This window comes from Ambystoma mexicanum, chromosome 12, assembly GCF_040938575.1.
Source record: "Ambystoma mexicanum isolate Mex_15411 chromosome 12, UKY_AmexF1_1, whole genome shotgun sequence".
NCBI classification, from domain to species: domain Eukaryota; kingdom Metazoa; phylum Chordata; class Amphibia; order Caudata; family Ambystomatidae; genus Ambystoma; species Ambystoma mexicanum.
In genome coordinates, this window is record NC_090936.1 from 280,273,109 (window position 1) to 280,296,635 (window position 23,527).

General features: G+C 48.7%; 1 protein-coding gene across 7 annotated transcripts in view; it reads right to left on the reverse strand.

The window, feature by feature from the left end:
• Nucleotides 1–23,527, reverse strand: part of RECQL (RecQ like helicase) — a 730,526-nt gene that overhangs the window by 142,215 nt on the left and 564,784 nt on the right. For all 7 annotated transcript variants that reach the window (XM_069628431.1, XM_069628429.1, XM_069628430.1 and 4 more), the window contains 2 exons: nucleotides 15,865–16,003; nucleotides 15,055–15,146 (listed from right to left, as the gene is read on the reverse strand). In XM_069628431.1, coding sequence (XP_069484532.1) covers nucleotides 15,055–15,146; nucleotides 15,865–16,003 — 231 coding nt within the window. The remainder of the gene's footprint in view (nucleotides 1–15,054; nucleotides 15,147–15,864; nucleotides 16,004–23,527) is intronic.

Here is a 23,527-nt window from a genome sequence, read left to right on the forward strand (position 1 = left end):
AGTGTTAGTTGGCAGCTTCGACGTTCTCTGCGGTCTTCGGTCTCTCCAGCAGGGCTCCTTCTCCTTTGGCTGACGTCCCTCTATGCTCTCTGGTGATTGCCATGCCTGGGCCTCCTCTCCGCAGCGTCTCCTGCTGCAGGCCTTCATGCAGCATACCTTCTCGCTCAGAGCTTCTTACGCCAGCACCAGTAGGAGTTCCTCTACTCCCCGCTGAACTGGACTTCCTTCTCGCTTCCCGACCAGTGTTGGGTAAAGTGATTCTCCTCTTCTTTCCTCGTGGTGCCAGGCTGTCCCGGTACCTATGGGATGTTTCCATCCACTAGAGCGCGTCTCTAGTTCTACAGGCTCAGTGATCTGCACTGCTCTCAGGCTCTTCCTCGGCTCAGTACTTTCGTAAAACATGTTAGAAGGAGCCCTACTGTCAGAGCAAAGTGGTTGGACTGGATCCATACCGCAATAGGCCATACAAGTCTGGGAATATAATGGGGGCTGTGTAAGGAACTCATGGTGGCAACAGTAAAGACAGACACAAGTGATCACAGTTCAAGGGTGTCTAATAAACTGTATGCAGGTTGGAAAAACGCCTAATCTAAACGTAAACCTAAGATGGAAGCAAGCGTTGACCATCAAATGAAAAATAAGGTAGTCCTTTTGGAGTTGTGTCAAATAAAAGGGCCTATACTAAGAAACCTATTGCCAAACCTTACAACTAATACAAAAAGGGGTGTGGGATAGATCTTAAGAAAAGAAAGAAGTGTTCACAAATAATATGTCAGGATTATTATCTGTCTCCTGCCTCAAGCGTCGGATAATAATGAGGTGGGATTGAGCCCATTGAATTATGAATGGCATGATACAATCATCCACGCACCTTGGACAAAACTACCTACTGGCCCATATTTGAGAAAGGCAAAGCTCGGTTGCCTAAACACGTGTCATCTACCAAGGGCTACAAAAGCATAAATAAAGAATCTTTGACAATAAATCAATCCTGGAATTCTTTTATATTGGCGCATAAGAAGGTGTAAGCACACCCCATTTTTCTCCGACAGGGATCCACACAGCCATCCTGACTCCAAACCTGTGCATCCCTTATGCTGCATCAAGGGTCCAACGATGACCATGATAGCCAACTTCAAAATCTGGGTCCAGCAATCCCATCCTAAAATGGGCCTACTTAGTAGCCCAATATGTCTACAGGGGCTACTTTAGACGTCAAACATGGATGACCACTGGCCTCTTCCGTCCCATCTTACACTTCAACAATGAATCATCATTCTTTCATACAAAACAACTGGGGCTTCAGAGGGGGATATAAAATGCTGCTGGAAGCCAACAAGATGTCTTTGCATTAGCGGCAGATTGCGGAACTTTTTAATATCCTGCGGTTTATACGTATGGGAGTCCTGGATCCAGCTAACGACTATTCAAGAGTGATTAAGATACACCCTGAAATTAAGATTAACTATTATCTTCAAAACACACACCCACCCCATGGGCCAATAGCACATCAAAGCACTAACTAAGGTTTTTAGTTATAGGGCCAGGAAAAAGATTGTAGCGTCCTAAAAAATATGATTTTGTGGGTACTCTACTGTTACCTGCTTGTTGATTTCCGATTAGAAATCCAGTGTTGCTGCATTTCCATTCTCTGTTTACTTGGCGGGGCCCCAGCTTTATACACCTCTGCATGCTTGGAGGGGCTCTCCACTTTTATGTGTCAAACAGAGAAAATAATTAGAATTCAGGTAAGCTGGGGTGAGTATTCTGTTACAGATGTCCTTAAGAAGGTGTTCCAAAGATGTGTTCAAGGGTTATTTTTTTTAAAATTCCAAGCACTTAAATATTTTTATAGCAGCAGGTTTGACTGTGAAACAATGAAGGCCGTCTTTCTTGTCTCCCATGGGCGGCCCACCTCCTTGGCCTAGGTGTCCCTGTAAAACAGGTTGTTCACTAGCGATGAGTAACACCTACAATCTAAGATTCTAAGTGAAGTGAGTGCCCAAGGCTTGTGCCTTTTCTCTCCATCTCCCTCCGAGTTTTTTCCTAGGTAGTATAATGCTATGACGACAGGCCCTGGGATAGGATTCAAGTATATTTTCTTAGTGGTTTGGTGCATTTCTAGTAGCCCAGTCCTTTTTGTTGTAGTCTTTGACTCTTGTCATTCCCCTACATGATGGTCCTTCTCTATACTGCCTCGCTCTACTCTACTCTCCCCTCCCTATCTTTCTGCCTCTTCTCTCACTTTCACTCACCTCATTCACTCCCTCAGACACTCTCCTTACTCTCTCATTTATCTGACTACACTACCCCTAACAACTTTCAGACACACAAGAAATCTTGCACTCACTTACAGCCATACTCTATTAGGTTCCACTCTCTCCCCCAACCAGCACCTCGCCTGTAACAGACTCCACCATAATCTTCTAACTGTTCCTATCCACCGCCCAATTTCCGCCTGGTCCTCCTCCACTCCAATTGACCTCACCCAGATACCCATCACTGTCTGTTTCTTGCTGGGTTTTTATATCCCCGACTTTCCCTTTCCTCCCCTCTCCATTGGCTCTCAGATTATCTTCCGAAAGCTCACTTGGGGGCCCGTCTGGACTCGACGGGTTTTCTTCTTTCTTTCGACGCTCCCTCTTCTCCCAGGAACTCCGTCAGACCTTGTAGAGTTAAGGTCTGTTTGCGTTAAGAGGCCACCGCGCTCGCCTAGATGTAAACAGATCGAGCTGAATGACCACCAGGGAAATAATCCCTTGGAGAAAAGCCAAATAGGCATATAAAACCCTAGCTGCTGATGGAATGGCCGGACCCTTGATGAAGGATGCAGGATAAGGTAGTGAAAATTTCCAAGAAAGAAATGAGATGAGAAAAACTCAACAGGACTTGCAGAACAACAGGAGGAGTAGACCGCAAGAGTGCGGCAACAAAGCTCAGCAGGAGGGTGCAAAGCGAATGGGCTGCAGAGGAAGGCAAAGGAAGGGAATAACACAGAGAAAAAAGCAGGAGCATCTGGAAACTCACAGCGTTAACCCCAAACAAGCGGAAAGGGTTGCACAACAAGACATTGAGTGCGCCAGTGACACTAATAAGAACACTGGTAGCCATATTGGAAGAAGACTAGATCGCTAATGCGGGCTTACGAAGCGGTGTGTCGGCAATCTGGTGTAGGACCATTTGCATTGCTTCCATAGCGACCACCGCCACCATTTGACATAGACTCCCCTGTTCACCCAATTCGTGGGACCAATCTAAACTTGGTTTCTACTGGTGTTGTGCCAAAGCAGTGGGAAATTTCAAAATACCTCAGCATCCTCACCCCCTTCTCGGCTCCCCTGTTCACTCGATTTGTGGGGCCAATCTAAACTTGGTTTCCACTGGGGTTGTACCACAGCAGCGGGAAATTTCAAAATCCCTCAGCAGCCTCATCACCTTCTTGCGGAGATGTGGGGAGTCTTGAATGTAGTGTGAATTACTTTGTGGTGACACGCATACATGCGCAACCCTCTTTTGTGCGCCAGTAGTTTCATTCCAGAGAGCACGGCATGTCTCTTTTCTGCACAACCTTCTTGAATGGGTAGTCCTGTAGAGTTACAAACATAATTCTGGCCAGCAAGGGGAACTGTAAGCATTGGGTGACAGTGGTACCCGTTACAAATAGGGGTGCCAGAGATGGGTCCCTTCAACTCCCACAGTCCACCTCTGAGGCAGGACCTTGGTGGGCCTCCTGAGCCAGGATGAGAGGGTCCCCCCCATCCCACAACCGGCTCATGCGCCTGGCCCTGCCACAATACATTGTTACTTCTGAGGCTGATTCTGAGACTAAACTTGGAAATGCTTGGCGCCTGGGCCTCGGATGGCAATACAGCCATATGGTAGCAATACCTGGCATATGATGGGAGTAACACAGCAGATCATGTCAATACCAGGTGTGAGAGACGGGCCTCAACGACCGGTGGGGGGTGTCTGTACTTCCGCTCCCTATATGGTGGAGGAGAGGCACAGGAGACCCCAGCCAAGATTCTCTATTCGGTAGCAATGGTCGAGCAATCAAGGCCTAGCTTCTCAGGAGGTGATGCAGGCTGGTTCTTAAGTACAGTGTAGTCCCCAAGCCCCCACAAAGGAATATCCACACTCTGTATTGGTTAGAACACAGTCTTTATATAATCAATAGTTAAGGTTATGTACATTTATCATAGTAACTCACTTTGTACGCCGGCAAAATCTACAATGGCAAATATTTACAATCCTAAAGTGGTACCACCCTAGATCTCATTATAGTGCATTAACAATACTGTACAATGTCACACAGACCAATAGAGTGAAACCAGCAATAGAGAGAGGAGAGAAAATAAGATGGTTAGGCAATAGGCAGAATACTGGCCCCTACCACTAGGCACAGTTCTGTGTGGAGATCCCCCCCACCTGGGCAACCTGTAAATAAAGATATAGCACAAGCCCAGTCCATATATTGCTCTGCAAGTCTTATTCTCTCCTATAATGTTTTTACCCCCCCAATGTACCTGGTGGAGTCGAGCTCCTCGAAGAGGCGTCGACAAACGTCGAGGAACTCGCTGTTCGGCGACGGGGAATCGACGGCCCTTCTTGAATGCCTTCCCTTTCAAGCGGGAGGCACGGGGCGTCGAACGTCCGTCGACAAACGAGGAAGAACGATGTCGATGAGGCAGCAGCTTCGTCCAAGCGGTGCTCGTCGGCGTCAGAACGTCGGCGTCCTGCAAGGCGGAGGTGTGCGGGGCACCTCGATGACAATAGTTCTGGACCGCAAAGATTGCAGAGACGGAGGCCCAGCAAGGGCGTCGAGTTGTCCGAGTCTTTGAGGTCGTCGGGTGGCGGGAAACCCACCGGCAGGTTTCTCTTCGGCGCGTTGGTCGTCCTCGACTTTCTCCGGCAGGATAAGCGGTCGACGATGCGGTCGAGAGAGTCCTTCGATTGAATGTTCTTAGGCAAAGGAGCGGACGGCTCCAGTCGTCGGCGGCACGGCGTCAAGTGGTTCCCACGGCTGGGCAACACAACTTCGACGGGCCTCCAGCGGTTACACAAACCTGCGAACCCTGGTCGACGGCAATGGACTTCGACAACGTCGATGTACGGGTGCTTCACCTCGATCTCCTCAGCGGTCCCGTCTCGGGGCGACAACCTTTCGAGGGTCTGTCTTCCAGGGCGCTTCGGCGAAGATGGAGCGGTGCTCGATGGTCCCTCGGAGCACGGGAAGAGGGCGCCTTACCAGGTCCTCTCTCGGGTCAGCCCTTGACGAATTCGTCAGCCTTCGGATCGGTCGAAGCAAATGCCACAGCAAGTCTTCTTCCAGCTGGACGTCGAGGATCAGCAGTTCCAGTTACTCGTAGAGTGGAGACTCAGCTCCCTGGCTGCTTTAGGAGCACAATGGTCGCTTCTCAACCAAAGGTCCCTTCTGAACACTTTTCCAGTGGTGAGAGGTCCCCAGATATACTATCCTCTCTCTCATCCACGCTGCTGGCACACACTCAGCAGCCAATCATACTGCAGGCCATTCATGCAGTCAGTCAGCCAATCAGGCACACAGTGCATTCAGGCCACACTCCTCCCTTCCAGACACTCACAACAAGGAATGTGGATTGGGACAAGTACCCAGCCATTCAACACTACACACTGCATTCAGGCCAGTTTCGGGCAATGTGTCTCAGTCTTTGTCTCTCATGCCAGAAACCAGACAACCACAACAAGAAGTGTATATTGGTCACACACTCCATTCACCCAGGTCCCACCCACAGGAGGTACCCACAACATACAGTCACTGGGAAGGCTCCAGCCAGTCTAGCTGGGCCTTCCCAACAATACCATACATGGAACTTCCACCCAACAGCCAGTCAGGGGGAAGGGACAGAGACAGGGCTTCCCAGGACTTTGGGAAAACAAGTTAACAGGCAATAGAAAGCAAGAGGCCACAGGGGCCATCTTGTTTCCTATCAGGAATCAACAGATCCCAATGGCAGGGCCTGGGTATCCCAAAATGGAGGACACCCGGAGCACCTGTCAATTTCAGCATGGAGCTGCCACCAGCCCATACCCTGCTCTGGGGCCACCCACAGGTGCCCAAAAACATACACTAGGGGCACAGGGTTGTACCCCTACCCATGGGTGCCATAAGGGTATCCCATGGGTCTGTTCACCAAACCAAAAGAGAGAGCTGCACTGCCAGGAGTCCCACATGGACTCCGGGGCAGAAAACATAGTAAAAACAGTAATAGGACAAGGATTCAGAGGCCCTGTCCCTCAAATGCATTTCCAGCATCACAGTCGCCCCCCCCAGACTGAGGTGGAGGGTGTCTAATCTCCCACGGGATAGACACCCTCATCCAGACGGTCAACATAACTTCTGGAAAGGCCATCTGCATTATCGTGACTCTTCCCTGGTCTGTGCTCTATGGTGAAGTCTAGCCCTTGCAGGCTAATGGACCACCTGAGCAATTTCGGGTTCTCACCCTTCATCTGCATAAGCCACTTCAGGGGCTTATGATCTGTTTGGACCTTGAAGGTAGACCCTGTAAGGTAGGGCCTAAAACGCCTAAGGCTCCAAACTATGCTAAAACACTCCTTTTCAACAGTAGCCCACCTAAGTTGTCTACCCTTCAGTTGTCTACTGATGAATATGATAGGGTGTTCTCTCCCTTTGTCATCTAACTGGGACAAGACAGCTCCAATTCCGGTGTCGCAGGCATCCGTCTGGACGATAAAGGGTCGGCTGTAGTCAGGCGCACTCAACACAGGTGCCCTACACAGACTTTCTTTCAAGCCATCAAAGGCCCTCTGACAGTCTTCGGTCCAATTAACCTTCCTAGGCTGTTTGGGTGACGTTAAAGCTGTCAGGGGGGCAGCTATGGTCCCATAGTCTGCCATGAAATTGCGATAGTACCCAGTGAGGCCCAAAAAGGCTCTCACCTGGGTTTGAGTAGTGGGAGTCTCCCAGTTCTGTACATCCTGTACTTTACTGGAGAGAGGTTGGATTTGACCCCCTCCTACCTCATGACCAAGATAGGTAACTTTCCCCTGAGCTATCTGGCACTTGGTGGCCTTGATAGTGAGGTTAGCCCTTTTCAAGGCCTGCAACACCTTATCCAGATGTGTCAAATGCTCTTCCCAGGTGGAACTGTAGACGGCAATGTCGTCTGAGTAAGCCACACAAAAGGCTTCCAGCCCACTGAGCGCATGGTTGACCAATCTCTGGAAGGTGGCAGGGGCATTCTTCAACCCAAAAGGCATGACCCTAAACTGGTAGAGTCCCTCAGGTGTTGAGAAGGCCGTCTTTTCCTTGGCATGGTCCGTCAGAGCTATTTGCCAATAGCCTGAAGTAAGGTCAAAGGTGCTCACAAACTTGGCAGCACCGATGGTGTCCACAAGCTCATCAGCCCGGGGCAATGGGTGCGCGTCAGTTTTGGTGTCGGCATTGACTCCTCGGTAGTCCACACAGAACCTCCAATCCTTGGTACCCGCCTGGGAACTTGCCTTGGGGACAAGGACCACTGGACTGGACCAGGGACTGGTTGAGGGTTCAATAACACCCAGATCCAACATCTTGGCGACCTCAGCCTGGATGTGGTTCTTGACGGTATCTGACATACGGTAGCACCTGCTTTTGACAGGTACACTGTCACCAGTGTCAATTTCATGCTTACACCACGGTGTAAGGCCTGGCTTCAGTGAAAACAGAGCGGCGTACTGTTGGAGCAAAGCCCTACAGGCCCTCTGTTGCTCTGTTGTCAAATCTGGAGAGAGATGTACTCCCTCCACTGAGCCATCCTGAGGGTTGCTATGCAGCAAATCAGGAAGGGGCTCACTCTCATCCTCTTCTTGCCCGGAAGCTAGCAAGAGACATGAGACTTCCGCTCGCCGGTGGAAAGGCTTGAGCCTGTTGACATGGAATAGCTGAGGGGCTACCCCAGGGGCTCCCATGTCAACCAGATAATTGACTTCGCCCACCTTGGAGATGATCCTGAAGGGTCCAGTCCACTTGTCTGCCAAAGCTCTAGGCTTGGTAGGCTCCATCACAAGGATTTCCTGTCCCGGAGTCCAATCCACTTGCGAGGCTTTAAGGTCATGCCAGTACTTATTCAATTCCTGGCTGGCCTTGAGATTTGCTGTTGCCTGTCCCATCATCTGTGTCATCCTCCGTCTGAGGCCTAACACATAGTCCCCCACTTGCTTGGCGGGACCCGGAGGGGTGGCTTCCAAGCCTTCCCTGATCAAGGCGAGGGGCCCCCTCACGGGATGTCCAAAGAGTAACTCAAAGGGGCTGAAACCAACACCCTCTTGAGGTACCTCCCTGTAAGCAAACAGCAGGCATGGCAGGAGGAGATACCATTTCCTCCTTAGGGGTTCTTCCAAAGCCCCTAGCATGCCCTTGAGAGTTTTATTAAATCTCTCAACCAGACCATTGGTCTGGGGGTGGTAAGAGGTGGAGAACTTGTAGGTTACCCCGCACTCTTTCCACATAGTTTTCATGTAACTCGACATGAAGTTGGATCCTCTGTCAGAGACAACCTCCTTGGGGAATCCAACACGGGTGAAAATGCCCAGGAGAGCCCTGGCAACCACCTTGGCCGTAACCGTCCGAAGGGTTATCGCCTCAGGGCACCTGGTGGCATGATCTACCAAGACCAGGATGAACCGATGCCCACCTGAAGTGGGAGGGTCAAGGGGACCGACGATGTCGATGCCCACCCTCTCAAATGGGGTGCCAACCACTGGCAACGGCTGCAGTGGGGCAATGACACTGCCTCCAGTCTTGCCAGACAACTGACAAGTTGGGCAGGTCCTGCAGTGGGACTCAACTTCTACTCCCAATCCGTGGCGAGTAGAAATGGGCAGAGAGCCTCTGCTTAGTCTTCTTGGTCCCAAGACGACCAGCCAAGGGCACCTCATGCGCCAACTGCAGTAGGAAGGGCCTGTAAACCTGGGGTACCACCAACCTCTTGCGGGCACCAGGTTCAGGTTTAGTGGGCTCACTAACAAGGAGCTCACCCACCCAATAAATCTGGAAATTCCTAGGCACCTCTCCTTGTGCCAGGGCCTGTTTCCTCAGTCCCTCGAGAGAGTGGCACTCTCTCTGTCCCTTACAGAAGTCCGCCTGGGAGGGTCCCCCTTCAGCTAACAAGCATTGAAGGTCGGGATGATCCTCCGGGTTGAGAACCTCTCCCACAGGAGAGTCTTCTGCCTCTTCTCCCAAAGGAGTTGAGTTTGGGTTTTCCACTGGACCCAGCCCGTCCGGAGCATGGATCCCAATGGGTGCTGTCGGAACAGCAGGAAGAGAAGGTGCTCCCTCCACAGAGGTGGCCTTCTTGGTCTTCCTTCTTCTTGCCTTAGGCCTCGCCTTTGGCTCGGGTACCTGACCCACAGCCAGACCCGGTGTCACCTGTGACCTAGTGACTGCAGCAGCAGTCATGGGAAGACCATCCGAGATCAACCCCAACTCTACTAGATCATTCCCTAACAAAATGTTAGCAGGGACATTGTCCTGAACCAGGACAGGAAGCTTCGCTGTCTTGTCGCCAATCATGAGTGTGACTAAGGCTACAGGTGATAATTTGGGAGGCCCACCAGCTAACCTGGTGGTTTGCAGAGGAGCACCTTCATAGTCCTCTGGCCTGAGCAGGGTCCTGTCCACCACTGTCATGCTTGCCCCAGTGTCTCTCAAACCAGTAGAAGGCTGGCCATTCAAGAGGACACTTCTCAAAAACCTATGGGTGTTCTGTGGGATAGTCGCCAGTACTTCCGCATACTGGTCCCAGGCCCCAAGGGACACTAAGGAAATCTCCACCGGAGCACCAAAGGTGATCCCGGCAGAGGAGGGGAGGACCGTGGCCTCCACCTCAGACACGGGGTAAGGGTAGGTCAGGCTGACAGCCTGTACTCCAAGTGCCTTACCTTTACACTTGGGGTCACCCCTTTTGTGATCCAGAGCCCCACAGTCCCAACAAGCGCCAGGAGTGCGGGGTACGGTACTGGAACCACTGGGAGCCTGCTTTGCAGCAGGTGGACCACTACTCTTATTCCCACCCCCAGATGACTTATCCCCACTAGATTTTTGGGTCTTAGGAGAGGAAGGTTTTGGTTTACCCGACTGTGACTGCTTGGGGGACTCCTCAGCTTTCTGAGAGGCCCCCTTCTCTTTGTCCTTGTCCTTCCCACTGGAGTCCTTGGGGGACACCCGGTGGGAGACCCACTTGTCAGCCAACCTAGCCAGCTTAAAGGGGTCCAAAATGTTCTGGTCAGCCACATACTGACGCAGCTCTGGTGAACAGGCTTCAGAGAAATGCTCAAAAAACAAGAGGTGGGACAATTCAACAAAAGTCTTAACCTTGTATCCATCGATCCACCCCATCATGTTCATGTGCGCAGCACTCACCCAGTCAACCCAAGACATATTCTCCTTTTTCTTAAAATCCCTGAACGTTCTAAGGTATTGGGTAGGTGTCTTGCCGAACTTGGCAATCAAAGCAGACTTCATACACTCGTACTGACCCCTTTCTTCCACACTCAGCTTCAGAATACAGTCATACCCGGTTTGAGGCACTCTGCTTAACAAACACTTCGCCCAATCTCTTTTATCCACATCATGAATCTCACAAGCCATTTCAAACGCTTCAATCCATTGGAGGATATCCGAACCCTCCACAAATACACCAACCAAATCTTTCATAAACTTGGTGGCTGGGGACCTGACACTCTCACTGGTTCTAGCTGAAGTCTCCACTCTAGCTTTCTGTAGCTGGATCCTCTGACATTCAGTGTCCTGGCTCTTGAGTTCAAGGTCCTTATTTTTGAGCTCCACTTGTTGAGCCAACTCCTCTTTCTTAAGCTCAGCATCTATTTCCAACTTGCGGTATTCAAAGGCCAATTTCATCCTTAATAACTCAAGCTCTAAGGAATTGCTGGAGTTTGGAACAGAGGCAGCAGGAATGGCGGCATTCCCAGAAACAGATTCAGCAGAAACCCCAGGGGCAGAGTCCTCATTGGTTGCATTCCCCCCCTCATCAAGAGTTTCACTATCAGTCTGGTAGTCCACCAGGGCAGCTATCAGCTCCGCCCTAGACTTATCCACAAAGTCTAACTCCCTAGCTTCACAAGCACTCTGGAGAGCCTCCAAGCTCATCCTAGTTAATTTGCCATTTGCAATAGACTCCATTGTTTGTAATGCAGTTACCTTGTACACAACTAAACCTTAATTTAATAAAGGGCAAATATCCTTTCTAAGTGGCACGGTTATACACTGATTCTTAAAACCATAAGCATCCCACCGCTGCCACCAGTGTGAGAGACGGGCCTCAACGACCGGTGGGGGGTGTCTGTACTTCCGCTCCCTATATGGTGGAGGAGAGGCACAGGAGACCCCAGCCAAGATTCTCTATTCGGTAGCAATGGTCGAGCAATCAAGGCCTAGCTTCTCAGGAGGTGATGCAGGCTGGTTCTTAAGTACAGTGTAGTCCCCAAGCCCCCACAAAGGAATATCCACACTCTGTATTGGTTAGAACACAGTCTTTATATAATCAATAGTTAAGGTTATGTACATTTATCATAGTAACTCACTTTGTACTCCGGCAAAATCTACAATGGCAAATATTTACAATCCTAAAGTGGTACCACCCTAGATCTCATTATAGTGCATTAAAAATACTGTACAATGTCACACAGACCAATAGAGTGAAACCAGCAATAGAGAGAGGAGAGAAAATAAGATGGTTAGGCAATAGGCAGAATACTGGCCCCTACCACTAGGCACAGTTCTGTGTGGAGATCCCCCCACCTGGGCAACCTGTAAATAAAGATATAGCACAAGCCCAGTCCATATATTGCTCTGCAAGTCTTATTCTCTCCTATAATGTTTTTACCCCCCCAATGTACCTGATGGAGTCGAGCTCCTCGAAGAGGCGTCGACAAACATCGAGGAACTCGCTGTTCGGCGACGGGGAATCGACGGCCCTTCTTGAATGCCTTCCCTTTCAAGCGGGAGGCACGGGGCGTCGAACGTCCGTCGACAAACGAGGTAGAACGATGTCGATGAGGCAGCAGCTTCGTCCAAGCGGTGCTCGTCGGCGTCAGAACGTCGGCGTCCTGCAAGGCGGAGGTGTGCGGGGCACCTCGATGACAATAGTTCTGGACCGCAAAGATTGTAGAGACGGAGGCCCAGCAAGGGCGTCGAGTCGTCCGAGTCTTTGAGGTCGTCGGGTGGCGGGAAACCCACCGGCAGGTTTCTCTTCGGCGCGTTGGTCGTCCTCGACTTTCTCCGGCAGGATAAGCGGTCGACGATGCGGTCGAGAGAGTCCTTCGATTGAATGTTCTTAGGCAAAGGAGCAGACGGCTCCAGTCGTCGGCGGCACGGCGTCAAGTGGTTCCCACGGCTGGGCAACACAACTTCGACGGGCCTCCAGCGGTTACACAAACCTGCGAACCCTGGTCGACGGCAATGGACTTCGACAACGTCGATGTCCGGGTGCTTCACCTCGATCTCCTCAGCGGTCCCGTCTCGGGTCGACAACCTTTCGAGGGTCTGTCTTCCAGGGCGCTTCGGCGAAGATGGAGCGGTGCTCGATGGTCCCTCGGAGCACGGGAAGAGGGCGCCTTACCAGGTCCTCTCTCGGGTCAGCCCTCGACGAATTCGTCAGCCTTCGGATCGGTCGAAGCAAATGCCACAGCAAGTCTTCTTCTTCCAGCTGGACGTCGAGGATCAGCAGTTCCAGTTACTCGTAGAGTGGGGACTCAGCTCCCTGGCTGCTTTAGGAGTACAATGGTCGCTTCTCAACCAAAGGTCCCTTCTGAACACTTTTCCAGTGGTGAGAGGTCCCCAGATACACTATCCTCTCTCTCATCCACGCTGCTGCCACACACTCAGCAGCCAATCATACTGCAGGCCATTCATGCAGTCAGGCAGTCAGTCAGCCAATCAGGCACACAGTGCATTCAGGCCACACTCCTCCCTTCCAGACACTCACAACAAGGAATGTGGATTGGGACAAGTACCCAGCCATTCAAAACTACACACTGAATTCAGGCCAGTTTCGGGCAGGGCTGTCTCAGTCTTTGTCTCTCATGCCAGAAACCAGACAACCACAACAAGAAGTGTATATTGGTCACACACTCCATTCACCCAGGTCCCACCCACAGGAGGTACCCACAACATACAGTCACTGGGAAGGCTCCAGCCAGTCTAGCTGGGCCTTCCCAACAATACCATACATGGAACTTCCACCCAACAGCCAGTCAGGGGGAAGGGACAGAGACAGGGCTTCCCAGGACTTTGGGAAAACAAGTTAACAGGCAATAGAAAGCAAGAGGCCACAGGGGCCATCTTGTTTCCTATCAGGAATCAACAGATCCCAATGGCAGGGCCTGGGTATCCCAAAATGGAGGACACCCGGAGCACCTGTCAATTTCAGCATGGAGCTGCCACCAGCCCATACCCTGCTCTGGGGCCACCCACAGGTGCCCAAAAACATACACTAGGGGCAAAGGGTTGTACCCCTACCCATGGGTGCCATAAGGGTATCCCATGGGTCTGTTCACCAAACCAAAAGAGAGAGCTGCACTGCCAGGAGTCCCACATGGACTCCGGGGCAGAAAACATAACAGAACACACGGTAAAAACAGTAATAGGACAAGGACTCAGAGGCCCTGTCCCTCAGATGCATTTCCAGCATCACACCAGGCTAATGATGGTGATCGCTGGGAATGCAATGGCAATTGCTGACAGGAGTGTCAGCCTGATACTAGAGGATACCTTTTGTTTTTGACTTGGAAGATTGCAGGTTGCAGAATAAATATGTTTTCGGTCTCCGATAACGAAAGGACCTCTTCGAAGCAAACTCTCTAATCCTAACAACAGATTTGATATTTCTTCTATTCTTTATTTAAGGGTCATTTTGCTTGTACAAGCAATAGATGCTAGGCTGCAAATATATGCAAATTCTACTTCAAACCTTGTAACAAGAAGAAACCACACAAAAGAAAAGAACATTATGTTCATGAGCTTATCAGCCAGCTACATACATCTTGGCTTGAAGACAAACACTTTACTTTAACTACTTTGTAAAAAATGCTTTCAAAGGTCTTTAATTGTAGATTGCATTGTTTCTGAGATATGTGGGGAATTCACTGGATTCACCATGATATTGTGAGCCACTCGGGACAGGGGTGTGCTAGACAGTGATTGGAGAGAGCCTCACTCGAGAATTGTCCCCATCGTTGAAAGATGGTGCTCAGTTTGTTCCCAGAGTCCATATTGCTACATTTGGAGGCCACCACATTGCCAAGCAGCCCTGTGGCTGGGAGAGGAGGTATGCTGATCTTGCGTATAGGACATAGGATCTCGTACACACAGTCACAGAGAGACATGTTTATACATTACAATACAGTGGGACGTTGAAGAGTAGGGCTTGAACCTCTGCTTTCACTAAAACCTTGGAACTTTATGAGTTATTAGCATAAGGTAAGTGGGAGGTAAAAGACCCATACATTTAGGATTGAGACTTTTCTGTTGACCCCATAATTTCACCTGACGGGGCAAGGACATGTTACAGTAGGTTTTGGGTTATATTTTCAAAAGTGAGGGGAGCACTGCGAGCGCTAACAGTTTGAGGAGTCAGTCTTTAGTTGAAGTGTTGCCCTAGTACATTTTCGGTGTTTATAGACCCTGACAATTCTGTTAATTTAAAAAAAGATATGTGGAAAACAGAAGTTTAGTGGCAATTATCATTGCCTTTATGTTCCCCACTAAATATTTGAGCGAAAAAATAATTTGAAAAAAATGTCAATGTTCGAAAAAGTGCCTATGCATCCTAGCAATGGAATATCAGATCAGTGCTCCAATATAACAAATTATGAATATCAAGGAAATGTGCCAACATGAAAAGGCGTATTCATGGTCAAACTTGCAGTTGCTACAGCCTTCATGCTGAATGAAGAGGATCACAAATAGTTTCTTCCATTAGCTTCTTTTGTTTGACAATATGCTTGTATGTGCCTATGTGTAAAGCAAGAGAAAATGTTAATTTCACTCACGCTTCTCTCTGCAGCAGTTATCACACATTTTGTTGCAGTTTGCAGAGTCCCACACCTCATCAAAATGTTGAGCTATCAGTACACGACGACACCTGGAAGAATGTAGAGAAACATGTTACATTCCAGTGGATGTCGTTGCTTCTCATAAAGGCATTTATAAGAAAGCTTTTTTGCGGTTTCACATAATGTGTTTGTGTTATACACTACAGGACCCTGGATATCTTAAAGTCAATCATCTGGGTCATTAAACATCAAAAAACATACGCAAAACCTCTGATTTCTAAAAGAAAACCTGCCTTACATTAAATATAAGTGACACAGCGGAGTGCTAAATGGTGAAATTGCCAAACCTCCGAGACTCATGAGATAACGGTAGGAAGGAAATGCCTCATCAGTGGCATAATTACAAAAAAGCACTCTGAGGGGGAGTTTTACATCTGTATAACATAATGGAAGAATAGCAACCTCTTGAAAACACACATTAATTCCGGTTTCATACCAAGCCACAATGTCAAATAAAACTTGGCCTCCAACAGAGATGGGAATTGCCATTAGACACTGCTGTGCTATAAACATCAATGTATAACATATTAAAGAGCCAGAGAAGCCAAACTCAATTATTAAAGTTCAAAACATTGCATTTCTTTAGCTTGAAAAGCTGATTATCAGTCACTCTCATAGAACTGTCTGAAGAAAACAGGATTAAAGTAGGTTTCATAGCAAATTCAACTTTTAAATCCATTCTTTTCGTTATTTCATACAGAAGATAATTTAGGAACAAGGATGTGCATCAGAAAAGCAAGAACTCACCTGCTCCAGTTCAGGCAGTATGACACCATCTCATATAGTTTCTTCTGTCCAACATTCTCCATCACTACCATTGAGCTTACTCTAAATATGTCTCCAAAACCATAATATAAAATACAATCTGCTTTTTTATCATCTCGGCCTAGAATAGAAAGACATTTTGTAGAGAGTATACTGCAAAGATAACCATTTTAAATAAAGCAAATATTCCCAGCAGTCTTATTTTATGAACATTACAATAATGCATGTGATAATTGTGTATAGATCGACTGGTAATGTACATGCCCTTTTTAGAGTCAGCAACACCAACAGAAAGTTGTCAATCCGGTAACTCTAAATCAAGACAAGTAAAATCTCAGCGCCTGCTTCAGTGCAAGTGGTTTGAAACTCTCCTCAGTCTTAAGACGGATTTAGAGGAGGGTAACACACTAGAAGATAAATCTATGGGTAAATAGGGAAACTCTGAGACCACCAAAGAAAGAATTAAAGGCCTCCCCCTTTGTGCCAACTTTTCAGAGAAAACCAGATAAGCCCATATAAAGCGCCTGCATCCGACTCACGTGTCATGCAAGATGCAATAGCTGTCAGAAAGATGGTCTTCAAAGTGTGATGTTGCAGGGGACAATAATGCTTCAGCTCCAAAAGAGCTACCATCAGAAATGCAAGAGCATCCTTAAGTCTAAAGATGGACCCACAAGCATTTTATTAAATATGTATCTAAATACTGTGACAATCCATGGGTTGGCGTCACTTCGACCCCAAAAGGGAACCCCTTTCCTTGAGACCAGGGAGGTGCAGCCGCTAACCTATAGTGCCCCTGGGGGTGGAAACATGCGGGAAGATCTCCTGGGGAGGAACTCGACTCCTGGGAATAAGGACGTCAGTCTGAGATATGGCCCTTTAGCTCGCAAGCCCTCAAACTGACAATCACACCACATCCACTTGGGGATAGGAACCTGGCCATGAGGCACAGCCTTGCTAACTCTCAACCCCACAGTATGATAAAAATACCAGGTTGTTCTAGGGGTAACTATTATCATCCCATGACTGAGACTTAACTTTCTTTCACAGTGGAGACCCTAAAGTCTATAAAGAGCTAATTTAACAATGCTAATATGTACCACTGCAATATCAGTTTTTCTAAGTCTGATGGTAATGATGCTAATAAGACACCTAAATCAGAACAATTTGGTAATTCTAACTTTTTGGTTGACATCACCAGGAAGAAGCCGAATGAGATGAAGAATAATGACAGGAAACTGGGTAATCCAAATACTGGGACGTGTTGGACCCGCAGAGCAAGGAAGCACTTATACAATGGACATAGACATTGCTGGCAACATTGTATAAAGAATGACAATGGACTAAACACTTGATCTCGGGCAGCCGCGGAAGATGGCAGGTGTGCTGTGCAGTGAACATGGGAGATACAAACCTACTTTGCTGATCCGGCAGGAGAACTCCAGATGCCAGCAGTCCACTACATCTGATGATCGGAAGGTCTGCAGGAGCAGATCGGTGTCCAGCAGTGTCGAGAGGAGGAAGGAATGTAGAAGGCAGTCAGGAACGCCGCCATAAAGCCAGAGGGAAAGCAGACGAAGGAGAAGCCGAACAGAATGCCTGCTATCCCAGAGAGCCCCACAGATGTGCCAAAACCCCCAAGGTAAAGGGTGGCACGGCAGATCCAGAGGGGATGCAAGGTGGCTTACCCACAGGGCGCATGCAGTTGTCCCTAGGCCCCTTTACAACCATAATGCTTGGGTGGCACGGCAGGGGCAGAAAGCCTACAAACCTTTTCCTACTCATTGCAGTGGTGAAACAAAGCCTGTTGATCACTGGGGAAGGGGGTCAAGGCCCCCAACTATCATAAAGAGAACTTGAGAGGGAAAGTCCCTCACAACAGTGGCAGGGATAAACCCACTGACAGTCAAAGGAGGGTCGGGACCCCAAACAAGATACAAGTCATCTTCCTTGTGGCAGTACTTGGTAGGGAAGTGAACCAAGTGGGCCGGGTCAACGAAAAAGAGAAGCTAGGGTTGCAGACCCTCCTAAAACTCAGAGTTGAGTGGTGTGAAGCTAATGAAAAGAAGACCAGGAGAAGAGAGTCATTACTCTGGGCTGAAGGAACTGATAAGATACAAGGAGTAACCCGGACAGAAGGTAAGGCCCAACAGGCCTGAGGAAGGGAGTCATTCCCCCGGGCTATATGAGACTGGACATCATAAGAAGGGAGGCCATCGCCTGGCTCAACAAGAGAATGTTGTGTGAAACTTTACTATCAGGGCAAGGGAGCCATTCCCCCTGATAATGTGTGAGACGCAAGACTATTCTAAGATTTGGTAGTATTCCAAACGACCACGAAGCAGAACCCAGGAGAAGGGAGTCATTCTCCTGGGACCAGAACAGTACTGCCTTATTCTTTAGTTTCTAGTGTAAGGGACAGAAGAACAAGTTACTTACCCCTGGTAACGTTGTTTCGACTGGATGTTCTTCCCACGTATTCCTCAGCTTATGATATATCTTCCTGCTTCAACTGCTTCTGAAAATAATTTTGGTAGAGGCTGCTCTGCGTCGATGGGGGTCGACTCTATGTCCCTCGAGGGCTTCCATCTCAGAGTCAACGTCATAGTCTGTATATATAGCACGAGCAGCGCCCATTGGCTTCAGTTCTGTTTTATGCCTTCCTCATGCAGAATTACCAGCATCAGTTAATCTTGGACAGTACTAGACTCTGAAAGAGCGTAAAGTGTAATGCCTCAAAATTCTACAGCATGGTAGGCTGGGAGGGGCAATGAGGAATACGTGGGAGGAACATGCAGTCGAAAGCAGGTTACCAGGTAAATTGTTCTCCGAATGGATTGTGTCCTACCAAGTATTCCTCATTTGACTCCCAAAGCAGTGTTAGGTTTGGACCGCTTTCCCAAATCCTCCTTCCTGGCTAGAGGATCAGTCCAGACAGTAATGCTTTGTGAAAGTGTGGATGGTAGACCAGGTGGCTGGCGCAAAAATGTCTTTTATAGGCACCCCTCTTTAGAAAGGAGAAGATGTTGCCATGCCCCTTGTGGAGTGGGCTCTTAAGCCTTCTAGGGGATCTTTCCTGGCCAATGTGTCGCATTCAGAAATGGCAAGAATTATCAGACTGGATAAAGTTTGATTAGTAACTGGAAGTCCCAGTTTGTAGCCAGTATAGCCAATGAAAAGTTGGTCATGCTGATGTATCTTCGTCATCCAAGAAATGTAAAAGCTCAAGGCTCTTCTTGGATAGATCCTAGGTAGCCTTTCCTCTTCCTTGCTAGGGTGAGGGGGCAGATAGAAAGTTGGAAGCACAATTATTTGGGCTAAATGGAAATCCGAGAATCAAATATTGTAAATTGAGGCTTAATATACAGGGCCTGCAATTTACTCACCCTGCAGGCTGTTAACAAAACTAACAGAATGGTTTTAAAAGTAAGCAGTCTTAATGGACATGAGTGAAGTGGCTCAAAAGGAGCGCACATTAGGAATTTTAATACCAGATTAAGATCCCAAATTTGGACTTCAAAATGTTTAGGTGAGAACACATGAGTGAGCCCCTTAAGAAACTGTATGATCAATGGCATTTTAAAATGAGATACCTCCTCAAAGGTGCGCTTGAAGATTGAAAGCGCCCAAGTACCTTAATGGTCAAAATCTGGAGCCCCACATTAGCCAAATGTAACAAAAAGGGAATAGTTTCTTACCTGTAGCTCCATTTCTCCAGCATTGGTATCTTTCATGGATTCACATGCTTAGAATATTCCCCGTCGTCAGACTGGGACCCCTCGGTACACATATATAGCCTTTTCCAATAGAAACACTTTTGTGTCCTATCTACGTCCTTTTAGGACCCGCCTACGCATGCTCCGTAGGCCGTCCCCGTATAAGAGGCCCGCCCCCGCGGTTCCCCTTCAGATTTCGGCCCCTCCAAAGTAGGAAGGGTTAAATTTATCAATCAAATACATTACATTCCGGGGAGGTTGGCGGGCGCATGTGAATCCATGAAAGATACCAATGCTGGAGAAATGGAGCTACAGGTAAGAAACTATTCCCTTCTCCAGCATTGGATCTTTCATGGATTCACATGCTTAGAATAGATTGTATAGCAGTAACACTTGAGACGGCGGTGAGAATGTAATGTAATATACCCTCAACATACTACACAATGCATATGTACAGTAGGAATAAGTTACCTCATATAACCTTACCCACATAAAATAAACTGTCATTAAAAAGGTAGACAACAGATTCTCCACAGCGTGGAGCTTACCTTACTGAACACAGATGGCGCACGACAGCTCTTCCCATCTGCACCTCGTCCGCATGCTGCCTGGCAAGGCAGTAGTGGCGGGTAAACGTGTGGGGCACTGACCATGCCGCAGCTTGGCATATGTCCGTCAACGGAATTCCTGCCCATAAAGCTGTTGAGGAGGACATCAGTCTTGTAGAATGGGCTCTAGGATGTCCTTCCAGTGGCCTTCCGGCCTTAGAGTGACAAAACGCAACCGTCGATGAGACCCATCGAGCCAATCCTTGTTTAGAGATTGCTTTTCCTCTCGTCGACGGACCATATGCGACGAACAGCTGTCTAGTAGACCTGAATTTCTGTGTACGATGTAGGTAAAATTTCAGAGCCCTCTTAACGTCCAGGGTATGAAGAGCTTTTTCTGCTGCCGATGATGGTGTGGCGAAGAAAGTAGGGAGAACAATGGACGAGTGTTTGTGATACACTGTCGGAACTTTTGGGATGAACATAGGATTAGTTGCCAGGACTACTTTGTCCTTAAAGAATCTTAGGAATGGCGGGTCTACGACCAGCGCTTGCAGTTCTGAGATTCTTCTAGCTGATGTGATAGCAATCAAGAATGCCAACTTCCACGAAATGAATTTTATGTCGGACGTGGCCATAGGCTCAAAAGGCGGTTTCATTAAGCCTGCCAACAATGTGTTGAGACTCCAAGTCAGGGGGGAAACGTTTTTCCGGAGGAAAAGCTCGAAATAAACCCCTCATGAAGTGTTTTACAAGTCTGTCGCTAAATAGAGGAGACGACTGCCTTTTCCTTGTGAACCTCGAGATGGCCGCCAGGTGCACCTTTATCGATGTGAAGGATAATCCCCTCTCCGCCAAGATGAGCAGGTAAGGCAGAACTTGTTCCGGCGTCACCGACAACGGTTGTAGGCCCTGTTGTCCCCTACACCATTCACAGAACCTCCGCCACTTATAGGAGTAGGATTTGTTTGTAGAAGGGGCTCTAGCCGCCTGCAGAATTTTTTGACAATCCTCCGAAACGTCTAAAGCACCGAACTCCGAAAAGTCAGGAGCCAGGCTGTAAGGTTGAGACTGTCCGGGTCGTGATGCCACATCGTGCCTTTGTCCCGGGATAGTAGGTTCGGGACTTTCGGAAACCCTATGGGATGTTCCAGCGACAGGTGAAGCAGGTCGGAGAACCACGGTTGCCTTGGCCAGTATGGTGTCACTAGAATTACCCGGCAATTGTATCTGCGTATCCACTGTATTGTCCTCCGTATGAGGGGGAACGGGGGAAAAGCATAGAGGAACATGTCAGTCCATGGGAAGGAGAATGCCTCCCCACTGGAGCCCTCTTGAGGCCATCTGCTTGCAAATTGCTCGCATTTCTTGTTGTCTTTGGTCGCGAAGGCGTCCAGAGGGGGGTGACCCCATTTCTCGAACACTTTCATCAGGTGAACTGTGTCCATTTCCCACTCGTGTATCTGGGCCATGCTTCTGCTGAGGGAGTCTGCTTGGGAGTTCCTCACTCCTGGAAGATGATGAGCCACGATGGAAATTTCGTGCTTTAATGCCCAATGCCATGTTTTCCGGGCTGGAAAGAGTTCTTGTTCGCGTCCCTCCTTGTTTCCTCAGATAAAACATGGCCGTTGTATTGTCGGTCAGTATTCGTACTCGCGAGCCCTTGATGTGTGGTAGGAATGCCTTCAAGGCCCATCGTACTGCTCTGAGCGCCAACACGTTTATGTTTAGGAGTGACTCCGTTGGAGACCAGCGACCTTGCGTTTGGAGAGCGCCCATGTGAGCCCCCCATCCGGTTAGGGACGCATCCGTGACTATGGTTCGCTGAAACTCCGGCTCCTGTAGGGGTACGCCGTTGTTCAGATTGTGGAAACTCTGCCACCACTGAAGGGTCCGAAGCAGCTTGTCGTCGTCGATGGTTATCTTGTCTGACCACGATCCTTGAGCCTGCGTCCATCGGTCCGCGAGGAATTCCTGGACTGGCCTCATGAATAGGCAACAGTTTTCCACCAGATGGATGCAGGATGCCATGGCCCCTAGGACCGAAACGTATTTTCTCACTGAGATCTTGGTGTTTCGCCGTAGTCGGCATGCTTGTTGATTGAGTCTTAAGGTTCTGTCGAGAGAAGGTTTCACTAGCCCTAACTGGGTCTCGAACTGTGCCCCCAGGAATACCAGCGATCTCGATGGCTGCAGAGAGGATTTTTCGAAGTTTATGGCGAATCCCAGCTGTTGTAGAAGCTGCATGGTGGCTTGTAAACTTGTGTTGGTCGACGCTGGGGAGGATACCCTTACCAGCCAGTCGTCGAGGTATGGGTATACATGGTGGCCTTGCTTCCCCGGCCAGGCCGCTACTGGAGCCAGGCATTTCGTGAACGTTCTGGGGGAGGTCTTGAGCTCAAAAGGAAGAACCGTGAATTGGTAGTGAGTCCGCCGTATTACAAATCTTAGGTATTTCCTGCGTTTCCGACACATTGGAATATGGAAATACGTGTCCTGTAAATCCAGGGACGCTAGAATATCCCCCTCTTGAACGGCGCGGATCACTTCCTGCAGAGTGAGCATCTTGAATTTTAGGCTCTTTAAAGACTTGTTGAGATCGCGTAAGTCTAAAATGGGACGCCATTTGCCGTTCGGCTTTTTTACGACGAAATATCTTGAGTAGACTCCTTGACCTCTCTGTGATGTTGGAACTAATTCTATCACGCCCTTTGCTAACATGAGTGTTACCTCTTGTTGCAGTATCTTCAGATGGGAATGAGCGGTGAACGCAGGTGGAATTTGCGGAGGGCTGTGTTTGAATTGTAGAGAGTGTCCGTTTCTTATATTATCCAGCACCCATTGATCCGTTGTTATTCGTTCCCATTCGTCGACATATGCTGAAACTCTTCCCCCCAGAACGGTGTGTTGTATGTCACTGCTGATCTTTATTTTGCTAGTCTCTCGACGACAACGGATATGATGGTCTTTTCCTGGAAGTCTGGAAGTTCCGGCGACGGTTTGCCGTTTGGGAGGCACGTCTGTATCCCTGGGAGGGGTAAACTGATCTGCCAAAGGATCTGTCTCCAGATGCAGAGAATCTTGAATTACCTGAAGCCCCTCTAAAGGGACGAAAAGACTTGTAGTTTCTGCCACTCTGGAGGGCACCCAATGAACGTGCCGTGTCCGAGTCCTCTTTCATTCCCTTTAGGGCTTCGTCCACCTTCTCACCGAAAAGAAGGTCTCCCTCAAAGGGCATATCTAAAACTTTGTATTGTACTTCTGGCCTGAAGTAGGTACACTTAAGCCATGACTGTCGACGTAATACGACCCCATTATTGACTTGCTTGAAGCCTGACTCAGCGAAGTCCACCGCAATGTTTATTGCGTGATTTGAGGCTT